This window comes from Bubalus kerabau, chromosome 22, assembly GCF_029407905.1.
Source record: "Bubalus kerabau isolate K-KA32 ecotype Philippines breed swamp buffalo chromosome 22, PCC_UOA_SB_1v2, whole genome shotgun sequence".
In the NCBI taxonomy this organism is placed as follows: domain Eukaryota; kingdom Metazoa; phylum Chordata; class Mammalia; order Artiodactyla; family Bovidae; genus Bubalus; species Bubalus kerabau.
Window position 1 is genome coordinate 17,873,284 of NC_073645.1, and position 17,893 is coordinate 17,891,176.

Below are 17,893 nucleotides of genomic sequence, written 5' to 3' on the forward strand. Positions count from 1 at the left end.
TACAGGACACGCGGGGGTCCCAGCCTCCCTTCGCAATGACAGAAAGGGGTCCAGCGTGCGTGGGAAGGATGACTCCAAGTCGCTGGCCAGTCTAGCTGGACCGCAGCAGAGGAGTGGACGCCTCCGGCTCTGTCCCGGGCACCGCAGCCTAACCTGGAGGCGGCCGGCCTCGCGCAAGGGAAGCTGAAGGTGAGAGGGCAGCGGAGGACGAGCGCGGCTCCGGGAGAGGGGAGGGCCCACGCGCACATGCGCAGTAACCGGATTGCCGCGGGCCGGAAGAGCAGAACAGCAGAGCCGAGGCGGCAGGCTACAGACGCCGCTGTGACCGCGGAGAGAGCGCGGGCCGGCGATGCGGCCCCTGGATGATACTGGGGCGGCTAAGCGGCAGGACTCAGGGCTGCCGCTGATGGACATCCGGACCCCGAGCTCCAGGCAGGAGCCGGCGGCTGCCGAGGTAGTGGAGACGCCCGGCCCCGGAGGGTGCTGGCAGTGCCCTTCCTCGCCGTGCGGCTCGCGTGCCCAGCAGGGTGAGTGCGGGGCGCGGACCCTGGTGCGGGTCTCGCCCTTGGGGGAACCAAGAGGGCGCCAGTGGGTGGGAATCCCCGCAGCCGCGGGCTGGGGGCTGCGCATGGTGGACCGCGCCTCTCCTTCCCACCCTGCTGGAAGCTCCGGAACATCCTCGCGCTGTCACCTGCAGGCGGGGGTGCGGGCTGGAAAGAAGAAGCCCCCTGCGTCCCAGTCGGCGGAAAGACCGGAGAAAGTTTCTGATTGGTTTGGAACCCATTTGGGTTTCTGAAACTGTTCCTATAATTAAAGTGTTGCGGGCAGGATCGTGGAGTCCGATTGCCGTTCGGTGCGCCCTGCCGGAGGTTGGGGGTCAGCGAGAAAGGCCATCACGAAGCGGGCCGAGGTTGGGAGGAAGCCAACCAAGAAAACTGATCTCGATGTTAAACGGTGTTCCTCGAAGAGGAAGCTGAAAAGCATCGAGTCTAGAAAAAAATGTTTGTCTCAGTCTTAAGACTCTTGGGAAGGCAAAGTTGAGTGGGACCACTGGTTCTTAACCTTTTTTGAGTTACAAGGAATTTTTAGCAACTGAGGCAAAATGAGACAAAAGCACAATCTCACATACCTGGGTAAGAGGTTCACGAGCCACCTACAAGGCCAGGGACACTGTTCAATGTCTTCCTTCCACAAATGATGAAATCGAGGGCCTGGAAAGTGAGGGCTTTGGCAAGATTTTGTTCGGTTTGCTTTTTCTCCGAAGATCTGGCATGTTTGGAAAAGACACTCCACAGGTCTGGGCAGCAACGGGCATAGGATACCAGTTTGCTAGAGACCCAGCCCAGGGCCCTTTCTCCCAGCCCCAGGCACATTCCTCCTTGAACTTCACCACCCAATTGAAGCAGCTTCTTCCAAGAAAAGAGAAACAGGCAAATCTCCTTTCAAGACAAAGTTACACAGTCTGCACCACCTCATCCTCTAGGTCACCTCCCCTAGTGTGACCTGGAATTTCCATGCTGTTTAGCCAACCCCACTGTTCCCTTCTATTTGTGTGCACTTTCTCAAGACTCACAAAGTTCACAAACTTTATAGAGAGACAAACCCCAGGGAGATGGTTCTTGCTCCATTTTCATCCTAAATGCTAAAAGAAATGATCAGGCTTCTGATTATTTATGTAGGGGTTCCCTTCAGCTGAGTGGACCAGAGATGCAGCTTTGAAGGGTCAGATTCTTGCCTTAATATCCTAGGCCTGAATGTTGTTCTGATGGACTGCTGAGTTAGTCCTTGCAAGCTCTTAAGTGATTCCTCTGTTTGTGAATCAAAGAGGAATATTTCAGGCAGCACGTGGCAAAACCTATGTAAGCAATTGCACCTAAGAATCTTGAGGGAGTCTTTTAATTTCAAAGAAAGTTGCTAATAATAAGACTTAGAAATACTTATTATAAGGTAACAAGCTAATATTCCAAAAAAGGGAGTGCCACAGAAACACTTTAAACCTCTGTACTGTGGTCACTGAACTTTGTGACAGCATCATTTTAGCCTCTTAACCCAACTGCTTATCTCAAGAAAGTTCATTTTCAAGTTGAGGCTGAAACTGTTACCCATTTTTCTTACATTCTTGGATAACCTTCACAGACAGCATATAGCTATCCTAAGACATCTGTTTATTTTCATGAGGGACAGTGTGAGTCTTAGACTGAAGCAAGGAGAAGTTGTCTTAAGTCTGTGCCTCTCATTCTCCTGGAAGAAGTGAGTTCCTTAGAGTAGCAGTGGCCCTGAAACCAGCAGAGCTTTTTACAGTGCCCAAGATCCTGTTTCAGTGGGTCTCAGGTAGGGCTGGGATGGAAACTTTAAAAGTTCCTAAGTTGATTCTAAATCCCAACTGGGTAGTGAATCACTAGTTTAAAGCAGAGGATAGAGAAATTGAGCAACTTTTCAGTTTTCTTCCGACTCAGGAAATTACACTGTTGCCACTTAAGTTGAATTATTTCGAGTTACCAGATTATTAGATACGCTTGCATGGAGTATGATCGCGGAAACATATACGTAAGCAAATGCCTCTTTGGATTATGTTACTCTCTTGTTCATTTCCTTTGACAGAACTGAAATTATTGTTCTGTAAGAGACTGAAGTTTGCCAGGCCTCAGCCTCACAACAAATAATCAAGTTCAGCCAGGCCTTGAAACTTAAAGTTTTAAAAGAGTTAAAATATCATAAGTTAAAATATTCCTTGAGAAAAATGTAAAAGTTTAGGTTGGAGAAGATCCTTGAAGTACAGACCAAGATGTTTTCTGTCCTTGATCTTCCCACTCTGTTCTCTTCTGTCTGAGGGTATAGGTTCTATGTAAGGATTAGGTTTCTTCTTAGAAAAACTATTTTATTTGGACCTGAATTCTGAAATTTCAGAAGCTGACCTCTAAGGCTCTAAGACATGTACTTTGTGGTGCTTAACCTTCTAAAGCTTCCTTCTCATGGACTGAGTGGATATGTACCGTTTGGTTCCTGCAGTATCTGAGCACACAGATACAGAATAGAATGGAGGATTCTGGTATTTATAACAGATAACCTATTACATGGTGACTGCTAGCTCCAGGTCATTCCCTTCAGCTGTACACCTTGAACAGGAAAAGGTGGAGGCCTCTGACCAGAATAGCGTCTTTTACTACAAAGGTCAGGCTGTAATGTACGCCCAGGAGGGTTGTGCATCATCATAGTTTGGTCCCACTTTGCAAATTGTTTATCACTATGGGCAAAAGTATCTAGTTAACATGTGGATGTTGAAATGTATTAGCTGATGTTTGTGTTTATCAGAAAAGGGCATTAAGACAAACAAACAAACATTGTGCAGTACTGGTTTATGGCTGAGTAACCCACTGTAAATTCCTAGATTGGAATGATAATCTTGCTTTACTGCATGTGTCTACACATCCTTCACCTCTGCTATGCTCATAACTAACAAGGGCCGTACTGTATTTCCATCCTATTCTCTCCTTGGGTTTTTTTTGTGTTAGTTTTTTAAAAAACTATTCTTCAGTGTGTGGCCTGTCTTTTAAGGAGTTCTCTGCTTACCCTGTTGCATTTTGCTCTCCTCTGAATGACCAGGATGAGATTGAAAGCACACTCTACTCCTCTCTTAGACAGCTGTGTAAGACAGAGGCAGTGGCTGCTCCTAATGACCTTCATTAATGGATTGAATACTTGATGCCCTGGAGGAAACAGAAGTTTCCTGGTTAAGATCAAGCCAAGAATTAGATGGCAGTTCTTTTTCTTCTTTTTTAAAAACTTTAAGCACTTTGGGGTCAGAGGGATAAATAACCTAGCTCCTGCTGTCAAAAAGTTGTGTTCTAAATGGAAAATAAGTTGTAAATCATGAAAACTTAAATATCTGCTTGCATGTGTGCTAAGTCGCTTCAGTCATGACCGACTCTTCATGACCCTATGGACTGTAGCCCACCAGGCTCCTCTGTCCATGGGATTCTCCAGGCAACAGTACTGGAATAGGTTGCCATGCCCGCCTCCAAGAGATCTTCCTGACCCAGGGATCGAACCCTTGTCTCTTATGTCTCCTGCATTGGCAGGCAGATTCTTTACCACTAGCGCCAGCTGTTCAAAATAACTAAACAGAGAGCCTTCTCAGATTATGCTTTTGCCTGTGGTGTTAGACTATGCATCTTATATTATTTAAAAAACCCGCTAGGTTTTCTCACATTATTTCCTTCAGCAAATATTTATTCAGTGTCTTCCATGGGCCAGGCCCGAATACCGCACCTGAGCTCTCAGCCCTAGAGGAGCTCACAGGCTTGTGGGGGAAGCCACATAATCAATAAGTAGCCACATCACACAGTTCGGACCTGTTTTCCAGAAAAGAACACATTCTGTCTAAAGCTGAGTTCACCAAGGAGATGATATAAAATATCACTTGGAAGCATTTTTCTCTCGCCATCTTGATAAACATTTCTTAAAGATTTCTTTCACCATCTTGGTAAGCTTGTACTTTTTTTTTTGACTTCCAAGTGAGGGAAGAGTCTTCAGTGAGCCAGAGAAATCCATTTGATAGTGTGAACTGCAGTTGAAAATGTAGGCTTAAATTGTTGCCCTTTACCTGTGGTTCTCTATTCTTGGTGGGGAAAATGGTTCAGGCCTAGAGAATGGATATTATTTAGGAGGTAATATTTGTGTCCTGTTAGTCATCAATGTCATTCCCGTTTTCTCAGTATCTAAGTAAAAGTGATAAAACATGGAAGCAAGGACTAATCGGAATTTAATCTTTTTCAGAAGCTGAGAAGAAAGCACCCTGTCCTGGACTTGGCTTGTTTTACACATTACTGTCTGCGTTCCTTTTATCAGTGGGCTCCTTATTTGTTAAAAAAGTGCAAGACATCCACGCTATAGAAATTAGTGCTTTCCGATGTGTGTTCCAAATGCTAATCATTATCCCTTGCATAATATACAGAAAGTAAGTATTTCTTACCTGCCAAGTAGAAAGTATTAATAAATGTTTGTAAATCTTTTGACCTGCTTGATTCATCTACTCTCCAGCATCTGCTTTATCACTCTCATAGATTTACCAGTCCTCATACCCTTTGGCTCAGATTAATGAAAAGTCACAAGGATCCACCCATAGAAGTTGCTCTCATAAGCACAAACCACATGCCCAATAAAGGAGGGGAAAGAGATTCAGTTATTCACCAGCCCCTATTTTGAGAACAACGCTTTCCTTGTACAATTCCCCCCATCTTGTACCACCCTCCCTCTTTCCTTTGGCATAACTAGTATTTGGAAGAGAAAAGTAAACGAGAGGAAATAGTAGTGTCTCCTGGTGTCAGAGGTTTCTTTAAGTATAACAGGCTGTTCTCCAAACAGGGCAGACAGAAAGTTACAATAATAATATTTCGATCTTCCCACTAGGGTGCCGTGGGAAAGATGTAAGGAGAGCTTAAGAAAGGCTTTTTGTTAAAAAAATTTAAATAATTACTTTATTGCCAAAAAATGCTGACCATCATCTTTGCCTTCAGCAAGTCCTAATCTTTTCACTGGTGAAGGGTCTTCCTTCATGTTGATGACTGCTGACTGTGCGGGGTGGTAGTTGCTAAAGGTCAAAGTGACTGTGCCAATTTCTTAAAGTAAGACAGCAGTGAAGTTTGCCACATCAGCTGACTCTTTGAGAAAGGCCTTTTTAACTCCTTTCTTGTTCAGTGTCCTCATCTGCAAACTGGAGGGAATGATACCCTTTGTCCTCTACCCTATACGAAAACTGTATTCCCCATCCTTACTGTCTTCTCCCCGGCCAGCCTCTCTTCCCCTTCCACGTGGACCCCATCCACACACCCTCCCCAGGTTAAAATTATGGCTCACCCACACTCTTATAACCTCTGCACACCCCTGTGTACTTAGACACCTGGGAGGAGGGACTGTTGGCTTCCTGGTGGCAGTTTGCCTCTTTGTCTCTTTGGGTAAAGATGCTTTAACTCCAGATTAAAAGCTTCAGTCACTTGCTACCGAAGTCTCCTTGTATCTATAACTCAGCACAGATTTATTTAGAATTGTTTCACTCCTTATGCCAAGTTTTTGGTGAAAAAGGTGAAAATCCAGTAAGAGCAAAAATATTGTCAGAAATTCCCGTGTCGGTGTGGACAAGTCACAGTATTTTAGGAAATGATGGTGGGTACGACTTAAGAAATGCTGAAGGGTGGCAACACACCATTGATGTGAATACAATCATGCTCTCCATTTTGGAATAAAAGTACTGGGAGGAAGGCACTTAGAAAAATTTTCTTACATTGTTGGCACTAATCTGTTTTGACCCCTTTTACGTTTCACTGTCATGGAAAAAACTCAGCTTCTCAAAGTATGGACCAAAGGTGACCACACTTTCATTTCTAACTCCAGAGACCCAGGGGTCCCTATATCAAGCCTAGATGCTGTTCTAAAAAGGCCAGCTCTGTAACAGACCAGTGAGCTGCACCTAGGCAGGAACTTACACAGTACCCTGCTTTGTAAATATTTAATTAAAAAGCATTTGAGCAGCAGTTACTATACTTATCCAGATGCTACAGTTTCTTTTCCAGTATATTTTAACTCTTTTCCTAAGAACAGTGAAAAGTTGTCTCATACTCAGTAGCTAAAATAAACTTTAGCATTGCTTTAGCTTTAACAGAAAAAACTCATTAAGACTGCAAATGCACACTTGCATTCCCAAGTTTTCTTATATAGGGCAGCTAAATAATGAAATTGTACCTATTATAAAAATAACACTTTTTCATTGTAAAAAGTTTGGAGAAAATAAATATAAAGAAGAAAAATTACCTATGAGTCCACCTGTTTAGGGTATAACCACAATGAACATTTCAGTATATTTTCCTTTTTGTCTTTTTTTAAAAGCATATATCAATACAGAGGGAAAATACTATATTTGCTGAATTATAATTATACTATTTATGTCTTATTTTTGCTTGTACTGTGAACACTTTAATGTCATTAGTTATACTTAGGAAACACTTTGTAAAAGGTATATTATAATAGTGTAGACATAATTAATATACCATTTCCTTGTTTTTGAAAGTAAAGACTTTTAAGATAATGTTTAAGAATGTAATTTGAAAACAAATGTCAAGTCCATTTAATATTCATTCGTTCCTTTGAATTTACAGAACTGGGTTTATAGGCCCCAAAGGTCAACGAATCTACCTGTTCCTCAGAGGAGTCCTTGGTTCTAACGCCATGATCCTTTTGTACTATGCCTACCAGCTGACGTCTCTCGCAGATGCCACAGTTATCTCCTTTAGCTGCCCGGTGTTCACCTCTATAATTGCTTGCATATTTCTCAAGGAAAAATACAGCCCCTGGGACGCCCTCTTCACAGCCTTCACCATCACTGGAGTGATACTGATCGTGAGGCCACCATTTTTGTTCGGTTCCGAAGTCGTGGAGACGGATAAAGACTATTCATTTCACGTGAAGGGCGCTTTGGTGGCCCTTGCTCACGCTGTGTTAGCTGCCATGACTCTGGTTATCCTCAGAAAAATAGGGACATCTGTGGACTACATATTGAGCATTTGGTATTATGTAATCTTTGGCCTCATCGAGTGTGTCATCGTCCTTTTTATTTTAGGAGAATGGCGTCTTCCGCACTGTGGGTTGGACAGGCTATTTCTCATACTAATTGGGATGTTTGGTGTGGGAGGTCAGATGTTTCTGGCAAAAGCCCTTCAGATAGAAAAGGCAGGGCCAGTAGCATTAATGAAGACCATGGACGTGGTCTTTGCCTTTATCTTTCAGATAATTTTCTTTAATGACATGCCGTCATGGTGGACAGTGGGTGGCTCCCTATGCGTAATAGCTAGTAGCGCTGGAGCAGCCATTCGTAAATGGTGCCAGAGTACCAAATAAAGCATCACTGCCGAAATGTGTATTTTTTTAAAGTACACCGTCACCCAGTTTAGACATACAGTGGACACACACACACACACACCTGGAAAATCTGCATTTACTTCATTGATTATATTTAATACATTTCATAAAGTATCATCTTTAATTAGTTGAGAATAAGCCAGTCAGTTGGGTGTAGGAGTGATTTCTTTGGTCAATTATTTTTTGGTTTTGGCTTTTTGTTGTTGGGGTGGCATTGGTAGGCGTTGGTAAGAGGATAGATCATTCGTTGAAGAAAAACTGCACAATTTTTGACTCTAAGTATAAATTATGTAATTTTTAGAAGTGTATTTTTGGTATTGATGGGATATAGATGGAAGGAAACTTTAGATTCTCTTTCAGCAGTGTAGAGGCTGAAAAACTTACTGATAATAATGCTGCTATATAGTTAGTCTTATGCTGAGAATTCATTTGAAATGTAATCCCATTTAGGAGGCCAAAGCTGAAACTTGGAGTAGGTGCCTACTTAATGGTATTAATAAAACAAATGAATTAGCCTTATTTTCAAGGCTTTTATAAACAATTGTCATTCTTTTAACCCGTATTTGTGCCTTTTCACTTTAATGCTAAAGCTTTTATGCATAAACTTAAAAAAAAAAATCTTCCCATCACCAAATCTGGCTACCAGTTTTCTGTTTTAGTGGCATTAGCAACTGTAGCTACATTCTGTAATTATAATTGTCCTCTGTTTTTTTTTTTGAAACACCCCTAAATTTTTCTTAACCTTAAAAGATTTTAGGTGTTTAAAAATCATAAGAAAGAAATCTTGGCATGACCAGTATGCACATTTCCATTCTGAAGTGTTTTCCCTATAATAGAAATGTGATTTTCTTATAAATTTTCTTTGAATTTATGGTGTGATGCCAAATAAAATTTTCTCAGGGTTTTATTCACTTGAACCATAGGAAACTGATGAGATTTTACCTTTTCAACTTACAAAAACCATGGTTGCTTATGGTTCACCTTATTAAGATACCTCTCTTACTTTCTAAACCAAATACTTAAGGGACTTTGGAGTATATTTTTTTAAATTACTTTTTAAAATATAGTAATCCTAGTAAACTTATTTTTATAGTCTTTTTCCCTTATGGAATTTTATATAATAATGCTTCATGTTATATATTAAATGTAAAGACCTGTGAATCCACAATTAATTGAGTTTTGTAATTTCTTGAAAAAAAAAATCACTGTTAAATTCTAGTATATCAGTATGATCTTAAGTGTCAGTGCTGAACCATGATACTAACCTCATGAGTTCAAACAACACATTTTATGTCTGGAATTTCATCAGGCCAGTATTCTGTAGTTAAAGAGAGAATGTAATATTTAGGAGAACTTGAGAGGTTAATCAGGAAATAGAGAGTACATACTAATGGTTCTTTGTCACAGTGAACCCTTTATTGGTGGGGCTTCAGCTCTTACTGTATCAGACCTAGCATCTGTTATTTTAAGCCTACAGATTTGAAGGCTTATAGGCTCTTTCCCATTGTTTCATCATAAATCTGCCAAAGTAAGAAAGAACTTGGCTTCCGAGGTTTATGCCATGGTGAGAAACGATCTTTTCCAGTAGTTCCCAGAGGAAATTTTTGGCTTGCTGATCTTCCCAAGTGCTTCCCACCAGACAAATCCTAAATGAAGTCTATTTAGGAGAGTCACACTATTATTATAACTTTAGCCTATTCTGCAGTATTCAGGTTTAAAGTTGCAGAACCATCATTTTGCAAGTATGTTAGATAATTATAGACTTGGAGCTTCTTAAGGCTCAAAGGTTAGAAATCCTCTTGTAGGAGACATACTCCATGGTTAGGGATGCTAGGAAGGGGACCTGCCAAAGATGGGTTTCCATGGTCTTATTTATCCCTCCTTTAGTTCCAAGGTAAAGTATGGAAAGTAAACCACTGCTTGAGATATCTAACGTTAATAAACTCTCAGGGATGCCTCTCCTGGTTCTCTACCTTGCACAATAAAAGAACCTATGGGACCTTGAAAGTTACATCCCTCTGGGCCTGTACATTTCAACGAAGTGGTTTAAGTGCTTGAATGTCACAATATATGACCAAAGTTGGAGAAAATGTTTCTTCTCCTGACTTTTACAGGGTGTGATTCTTAAGCACTTTTATAATGTCCGAGTTATATACAAGGATATGTATTGTAACAATTGTGGGTGTGTATATTTTGCAAAGACATCAGTTCCTGTATCTTGAAAAGGAAACTATTTTCATAAACTGCTTCTATTTTATAATTACTAATAAAATTAATATGAAAGAAAACTATATTTTGGTTTTAATGATTGTAGCATATGCTTAGTTAATATAACTTCTTTTTTTAATCCATGTGCATCAAAATGTATTTATTAAAGAGACTGACCTCTAGCCATTTGTGATTTAGACTCAAGTTTCAAACTATTTGTCTCTTTGATACTGTTGCATCAAATCTAATGTCTCAAATCTTATGTTCAAGTGAGGCCTTCATTGTTCTAGTTCCTCAGATCTTGAAGCAGTTTCTGTTCCAGCAGCTAATCTGTTACTAAGTCTTGGAGTGCTTTGTCTTCTTACTGTCTCATGAATTCTTCATCCTTTGCACTGCTGCTGTCTTAGTCCAAGACTTATCAGCTCACACCTGAATTACCACAACAGTATCTTGGGTCTCTGCTTCTAGACTCTTTATTCCACTCAGATCCTTGTTCCACTGCCAGATTAATCTGCCTAAGGCCCTGCTTTCATTGTTACTCTGGTTTGCATGAAGGCATAACAATGCTTTTTTATATACCACATCACATTCAAATTATTCATCTGATCCTATTCCTACTTCTCCAGCTTGATTTCCCATGTCCCAAGACAAATTCCATACTCGTGTCAGTCTCCCCACCAGCTCCCACATTTGCCAAGAGATTCCTTCCTCTCTGTTTTGCGTGCTTTCTTTGCCTTCTAAAGCCTCTTAGCATCCAATGGCTCACCTGAGCCATTGTTTCTTCCACTATCTCCAGCTTCTCCCACTCATACTTGTCCATCTTGGAAGAGTGGATAAAGCACTGGATTAGCCATCTGAAGATCTGGGGGTGGTGTCATCCCTTTCCATCTAGGCCCTTCCACTTGGTGTTCTTGAGCCTGTTTTCCTCATTTGCTTCAATTATTAAGTATAAAAATGTTACCTGCTCCAACCCATGTTACAAATAAGCATCATAGAAGACTTGTAGGTCACAAAGGAAGACAAAAACACTAAAGTACTGAACTGTGGTTACTATAGCAGAGTTGAGTATTCACTTCCTATTCAAAATGATGCCCAGCCCAGGGTCCTTCCCCCCTGAGCAGCCTCACCAGGAATAGTATGAACAGTCTTCTTGATCACAAACCTTATTTGGCCCTCTCCTGCTGGCACAGAATTCTACTGTTGGAGAGCTCTAATTTCCCAGTGACATGCCCAGGAAGGGCTGCCAAGGGTCACCGGCCTTTTAATCTTACTCATAGGTGTTGCCACCTTTCCAGTTCTGACTTCAGCTCTGTGAATATTGCACTTGGCTTTGACTGGGGCTGGGGAGGGTGTTGTTGAGCCTGATTCTTTGTGTGTTTCACATGCAGTATTCGTCAAACTCAGCATGGCTCTTCTAGCCTCTTATCTTTTCAGCCAGTAGGCATAATTAATCTACTGAGGGTAATTTAGTGGGAAGACGCCAGATCTCTTTGATAACATGCTGGCCTCCAGTGTAGGTGTATGGCACCATGGTCAGTACTGGACATGGGGATTTGGTGATTACAGTGCAGGCTGGGCAGCCTGAGCACTACTCTAAGCACACTGCTTTATGATCCCTTTGGTCCCTTATATCAAATCTAATACAGCTACCATATTCACTTAGAGTTCTGCAAGATGCCCCATCAGGGACCCTCTGTGATCCATAAAGACCCATTCAAGTTTTAGCCTATTTGAACACCAGGCTTGGAAAACCAGTTCACAAAGAGCCCATGGACCTTGGCATTGCCCATCATTTCCTGGAAATTGGAGGATTTATAGCAGGAGGGTAAGGAGCAGACATATTTGGTGTCAAGGTAAGGCAGAAAATGTTATATCATAGAAGTCCAGTCCACAAGAAAAGGTTCCAATGAGTTCCACTAGGTACTATGCTAGCTGTCATCTACTGAGCCAGATTTGCAACAATGTGAAACATGCTGTTTTTATCATTAAAAATATAGTTACTTTTCATAAGAATGTTGTTGCTGTTTAATCACTAAGTCATGTCCAACTCTTTTGCAACCCTATGGACTGTAGCCTGCCAGGCTCTGCTGTCCATGGAATTTTCCAGGCACAAATACTGGAGTGGGTTGCCATTTCTTTCTCCAGGGGATCTTCCCAACCCAAGGACTTAACCTATATCTCCTGCATTGGCAGATGGATTCTTTACCACTGAGCCATCAGGGAAGCCAGAATGTTATTTATATTAATTTGGAATTAAATAATAAATTATAAATATATAACATATAAATTATAATATAATTATATATAATAATATATAAAACATATACAAATTATAAATATATAATTTATAATAAATATATTTATAATATAATTTATATATTATAAATTATATTAAATAATGGAATTATTTTAAATAAATAAATTCAAACTTTTTAGCTTTGCTTTTAAATATTGTTTTATATATATATATATATATATCCCACATAAACCAGAAGCTCTTTGGAGTCCTCAGAAATGTTTAAGAGAGTAAAGGGGTGCGGCACCAAAAATTTTTTGGCCATGGTCATTGGTAGTCGTGGTGGTGGCTTAGTTGCTAAGTCCTGGTCAATTCTCTGGACCCCACGGACTGTAGCCCACCAGGCTTCTCTGTCCAAGGGATTTACCAAGCAAGCATACTGGAGTGAGTTGCCATTTCCTTCTCCAGGGGATTTTCCTGACCCAGGGATCTAACCCAGTATTGCTTGTAGATTCTTTACTGACTGAGCCACCCGGGAAGCCCATTAGCAAATTGTCTCTGTTACTTTCTGTATATGTACTTTGGTTTCTTTGTATGTGCACTTTAGAAAAATAAGATTTTGATACTCTGCAGCATAGTACTTGCATCCATACAACTTCTACAAAGGGCAGTTTGACAGCATCAATTAATTTACAGATGCATGTTATTTTTTCACCCAGAAATACCATTTTGGGAATTTGAATTACATACATTTATAATTACAGGAATTGAAGATATACTTTCTGTAAAATGACATATGCAAGATTATTTATTACAACATTACTTAAAAGCAAAAAACAGAACTAGCCTGAATGTTCCTCAATAGGGTACTAGTTAAATAAGCAATGGTACATACACAAAATAAAATGCCATTGAAAGTAAATTAAGGGAGAGCAAGGGAGCTTTACATGCATAGATGTGAGATGTGGGATAATCTTCAAGATTAAGTGAAAAAGCAAGATTCAGATAGTAGTACAGTATGAGATCAATTGTATAAAAAGAGGGTAAACAATATTTTAGGAAGAGATACACGAATTTGGTAACATTGGTTGCCTTTAGGGAGAAGAAACTGGTGGCTGAAGAACAGGGTGGAAATGAGACTTTGCATCCCCTTTTATACCTTTTGAATTTTGAGCTATGTGAATATATAATGTAGTCCACCAATAAAATAGAAAATAAAGCTGGTAGAACAAAATCAAAAAAGATGACATGACATAAAGGAAAGGAGAATAGAAAGGAGGGAGTGATAGAAATAGAATAGAGATATGCATGTATGCATGCATGTATACATATGTAGAGAAACATTTACTGTTTTAATCTGATTTATCACCTGGCCATGATTACTGACTTCCTTTTGCTTTCTCCTCTTTTCCTTATCTAGCTTGCAAGCCAGACTTTAATTTCCACATGTTCCACAACTGAAGAAAATACAAAAGGAAAATCTGAATTTCCCTTAGATTCAAAACAACATTGCCCAGCCCAGAGCCAAATATCTGACTTTCCACAGCACCAAAATTATTTTTAGATGGAAAGGAAACTAGTATTTATTAAACATGTCCCATCCAGGCCAAGAGCTTCTTGATCTTTGCCTCATTCAATCCTTGCCAACTCTGGGAGATGGGTTGGTTGGGAAATTAAAGTTCAAAGAGGTTGAAGGGGATCACCTACTAGTAAACTCCAGTGCTCTCACTAGTAAATGATGGAACTGAGTCACTGCCCTATGTCAGCCTGATCTGAAAGACCTTGACCTTTCCAGTCCCCACATTACCTAGCTGGGAAAGAATCAGGTCAGAAACGCTGTAGTGCTTGCCACCACAGTGAAAGGACTACTTCTTGACTTTGGGATTTGGAGGTATATATACCCTTCTCCTACCTCCTCTTCTCTCACATAGCAAGAGCCCGATGTGAAGTATAGAAGATGGTGACGACACTGCATATATTTTAGTTTTATTTCTTTCAATCCATTAATCAATAGTTATTGAGCAGTAGCCATATACAATCATGAAGCAAGGAAGCATCAAATATTGCTAAGCCGTCAAAAGGGTCAAGATGACATGCAAACATGACATATATACATAGTGTGTAATCAGTGCACCCGGGCTACAGCAAGATACTGCCCAAGGACCTGAAAATGCAGTAGTCTCCTGAGGTCTCAAAGCAGGGAAGAACAGAGCTGTATACAGAGCTGAACCTCAGGCCAGCCACATTTAGCCATAACTTCCCTAGAGATACTCATAACATTTTTTAGGGTGTAACATACCAATCAGAAGGGCTGGCCAGCCTCAGAAGCAGGAAAGGAAGGTGGCTGTGGCAGGCATGTTCATATAGTAGAGATGGGACACACCGAGATGGTGTATCCCAGTTTTTCTCCCTAAAGTACCCCAATAGCTGACAAGAGTCTGGAGGCATAGCTATAATCACAGCAACAATAACCAGTACCCTTTATTTTGTTTTTCATGTGTAAGCTTCTGTCATGCTTTTTTTAAAAAAAATTTATTTATTTGGCTCTATTGGGGCTTAGCCGCAGCATGTGGGGTCTTTAGTTGTTGCATGGAATGCTGAGTTGCACCATATGGGATCTAGTTCCCTGATCAGGGATCAAACCTGGGCCCTCTGCACTGGGAGCACAGAATTTTAGCCACTGGACCACCAGGGAAGTCCCCTAACTGGCTTATTGAGTTTTGCAACTCTGTGAGGAAGGCTATTTATTGTCACCACTTAATTGTTGAAAAATTACATGACTTGGAAAAGTTAAATGACTTGCCCAAGGGCATGTAGCTAATAAGTGGCAGAGCCTGGGTCTTAAAACCCTTCTCTGTCAAACCCCAACCCTCTGTTCTTGACTCTGCTACTCTACTGCACACCCTAAGACTGAAGCTGCCCATCTCAAGCTCAAAAGTTCTTTGAGGCTTCACGCTTTTTAAAAAATTTATGCAATTTTTGGCATCTTAATAATATACCTGAGTGTTTTGGTATAAGAATATTATTTTAAATTACCAATTTGGTCATTTAACTTTTTATTGCCCAAATCTCTAGTTATGAAGATGGGGCCTCTATTATGGTATTGCTGTCCTTCTAAGAAGAGGAAGAGACCAGAGCCCTCTCTCTCTACCGTGTAGGGATACAGCAAGAAGGCAGCTGCCTGCAGGCCAGGAAGAAGGTCCTCTGTTAAGAGCCAAATATACCAACACTTTTATTTTGGATTTCCCAGCCTCCAGAACTGTGAGAAGCCACCTCCATCTATGGTATTTTGTTATAGCAGTCTGAGCTGATGAAGATAATATGTAATTTTAAATTTTCTGGTGGCCTTATTAAACAATGTAAAAAATAGGAAAAATTAATTTTAATAGTACATTTTATTTAACCCTGATGTATCCAAAATATTACCATTTCAACATGTGATCATTATAAAAAATTATTCATGAGGTATTGTATTAATACATTTTGTGTGTGTGTGTTTATTTATTTATTTTTAATATAAATTTATTTATTTTAATTGCAGGCTAATTACTTTAAAATATTTTATTCGTTTTGCCATATATCAATATGAATCCACCACAGGTGTACATGTGTTCCCCATCCTGAACCCCCCTTCCACCTCCCTCCCCATACCATCCCTCTGGGTCATCCCAGTGCACCAACCCCGAGCAGCCTGTATCATGCATTGAACCTGGACTGGTGATTCGTTTCACATATGATATTATACATGTTTCAATGCCATTCTCCAAAATCATTCCACCCTCCCCGTCTCCCACAGAGTCCAAAAGACTGTTCTATACATCTGTGTCTCTTTTGCTGTCTTGCATACAGCGTTATCGTTACCATCTTTCTAAATTCCATATATATGCATTAGTATACTGTATTGGTGTTTTTCTTTCTGGCTTACTTCACTCTGTATAATAGGCTCCAGTTTCATCCACCTCATTAGAACTGATTCCAATGTATTCTTTTTAATGGCTGAGTAATACTCCATTGTGTATATGTACCACAGCTTTCTTATCCATTCGTCTGCTGATGGACATCTAGGTTGCTTCCATGTCCTGGCTATTATAAACTGCTGCGATGAACATTGGGGTACACGTGTTTCTTTCCCTTCTGGTTTCCTCAATGTGTATGCCCAGCAGTGGGATTGCTGGGTCGTATGGCAGTTTCTATTTACAGTTTTTTAAGGAATCTCCACACTGTTCTCCATAGAGGCTGAACTAGTTTGCATTCCCACCAGCAGTGTAAGAGGGTTCCCTTTTCTCCACACCCTCTCCAGCATTTATTGCTTGTAGACTTTTGGATAGCAGCCATTGTGACTGGTGTGAAATGGTACCTCATTGTGGTTTTGATTTGCATTTCTCTGATAATGAGTGATGTTGAGCATCTTTTCATGTGTTTGTTAGCCATCTGTATGTCTTCTTTGGAGAAATGTCTGTTTAGTTCTTTGGCCCATTTTTTGATTGGATTGTTTATTTTTCTGGAATTGAGCTGCAGGAGTTGCTTGTATATTTTTGAGATTAGTTGTTTGTCAGTTGCTTCATTTGCTATTATTTTCTCCCATTCTGAAGGCTGTCTTTTCACCTTGCTAATAGTTTCCTTTGTTGTGCAGAAGCTGTTACTTTTAATTAGGTCCCATTTGTTTATTTTTGCTTTTATTTCCAATATTCTGGGAGGTGGGTCATAGAGGATCCTGCTGTGATTTATGTAGGAGAGTGTTTTGCCTATGTTCTCCTCTAGGGGTTTTATGGTTTCTGGTCTTAGGTTTAGATCTTTAATCCATTTTGAGTTTATTTTTGTGTATGGTGTTAGAAAATGTTCTAGTTCCACTCTTTTACAAGTGGTTGACCAGTTTTCCCAGGACCACTTGTTAAAGAGATTGTCTTTTCTCCATTGTATATTCTTTCCTCCTTTGTCAAAGATAAGGTGTCCGTAGGTGCATGGATTTATCTCTGGGCTTTCTATTTTGTTCCATTGATCTATATTTCTATCTTTGTGTCAGTACCATACTGTCTTGATGACTGTGACTACAAGTAGAGCCTGAAGTCAGGCAGGTTGATTCCTCCAGTTCCATTCTTCTTTCTCAAGATTGCTTTGGCTATTCGAGGTTTTTTGTATTTCCATACAAATTATGAAATTATTTGTTCTAGCTCTGTGAAAAATACCGTTGGTAGCTTGATAGGGATTGCACTGAATCTATAGATTGCTTTGGGTAGTATACTCATTTTCACTATATTGATTCTTCCGATCCATGAACATGGTATATGTCTCCATCTATTAGTGTCCTCTTTGATTTCTTTCACCAGTGTTTTATAGTTTTCTATATATAGGTCCTTTGTTTCTTTAGGTAGATATATTCCTAAGTATTTTATTCTTTTCGTTGCAAAGGTGAATGGAATTGTTTCCTTAATTTCTCTATTTTCTCATTATTAGTGTATAGGAATGCAAGGGATTTCTGTGTGTTGATTTTATATCCTGCCACTTTACTATATTCATTGATTAGCTCTAGTAGTTTTT

The 17,893-nt window shown here is 40.3% G+C and overlaps 1 protein-coding gene across 2 annotated transcripts; it reads left to right on the top strand.

The window, feature by feature from the left end:
- Positions 1 to 236: 236 nt before the first annotated feature.
- SLC35G1 (solute carrier family 35 member G1) lies at positions 237 to 10,202 on the top strand. 2 transcript variants are annotated; one of them, XM_055560274.1, is made up of 3 exons: positions 237 to 527; positions 4,780 to 4,957; positions 7,152 to 10,202. In XM_055560274.1, exons 1-3 carry the CDS (start codon positions 350 to 352, stop codon positions 7,888 to 7,890), a joined length of 1,095 nt encoding a protein of 364 aa, XP_055416249.1. In that variant the 5' UTR covers positions 237 to 349; the 3' UTR covers positions 7,891 to 10,202. The 2 variants fall into 2 exon arrangements, with proteins under 2 accessions (XP_055416249.1, XP_055416247.1); XM_055560272.1 differs by having other exon boundaries at positions 241 to 527; positions 4,777 to 4,957.
- The last annotated feature ends 7,691 nt before the right edge of the window (positions 10,203 to 17,893 follow it).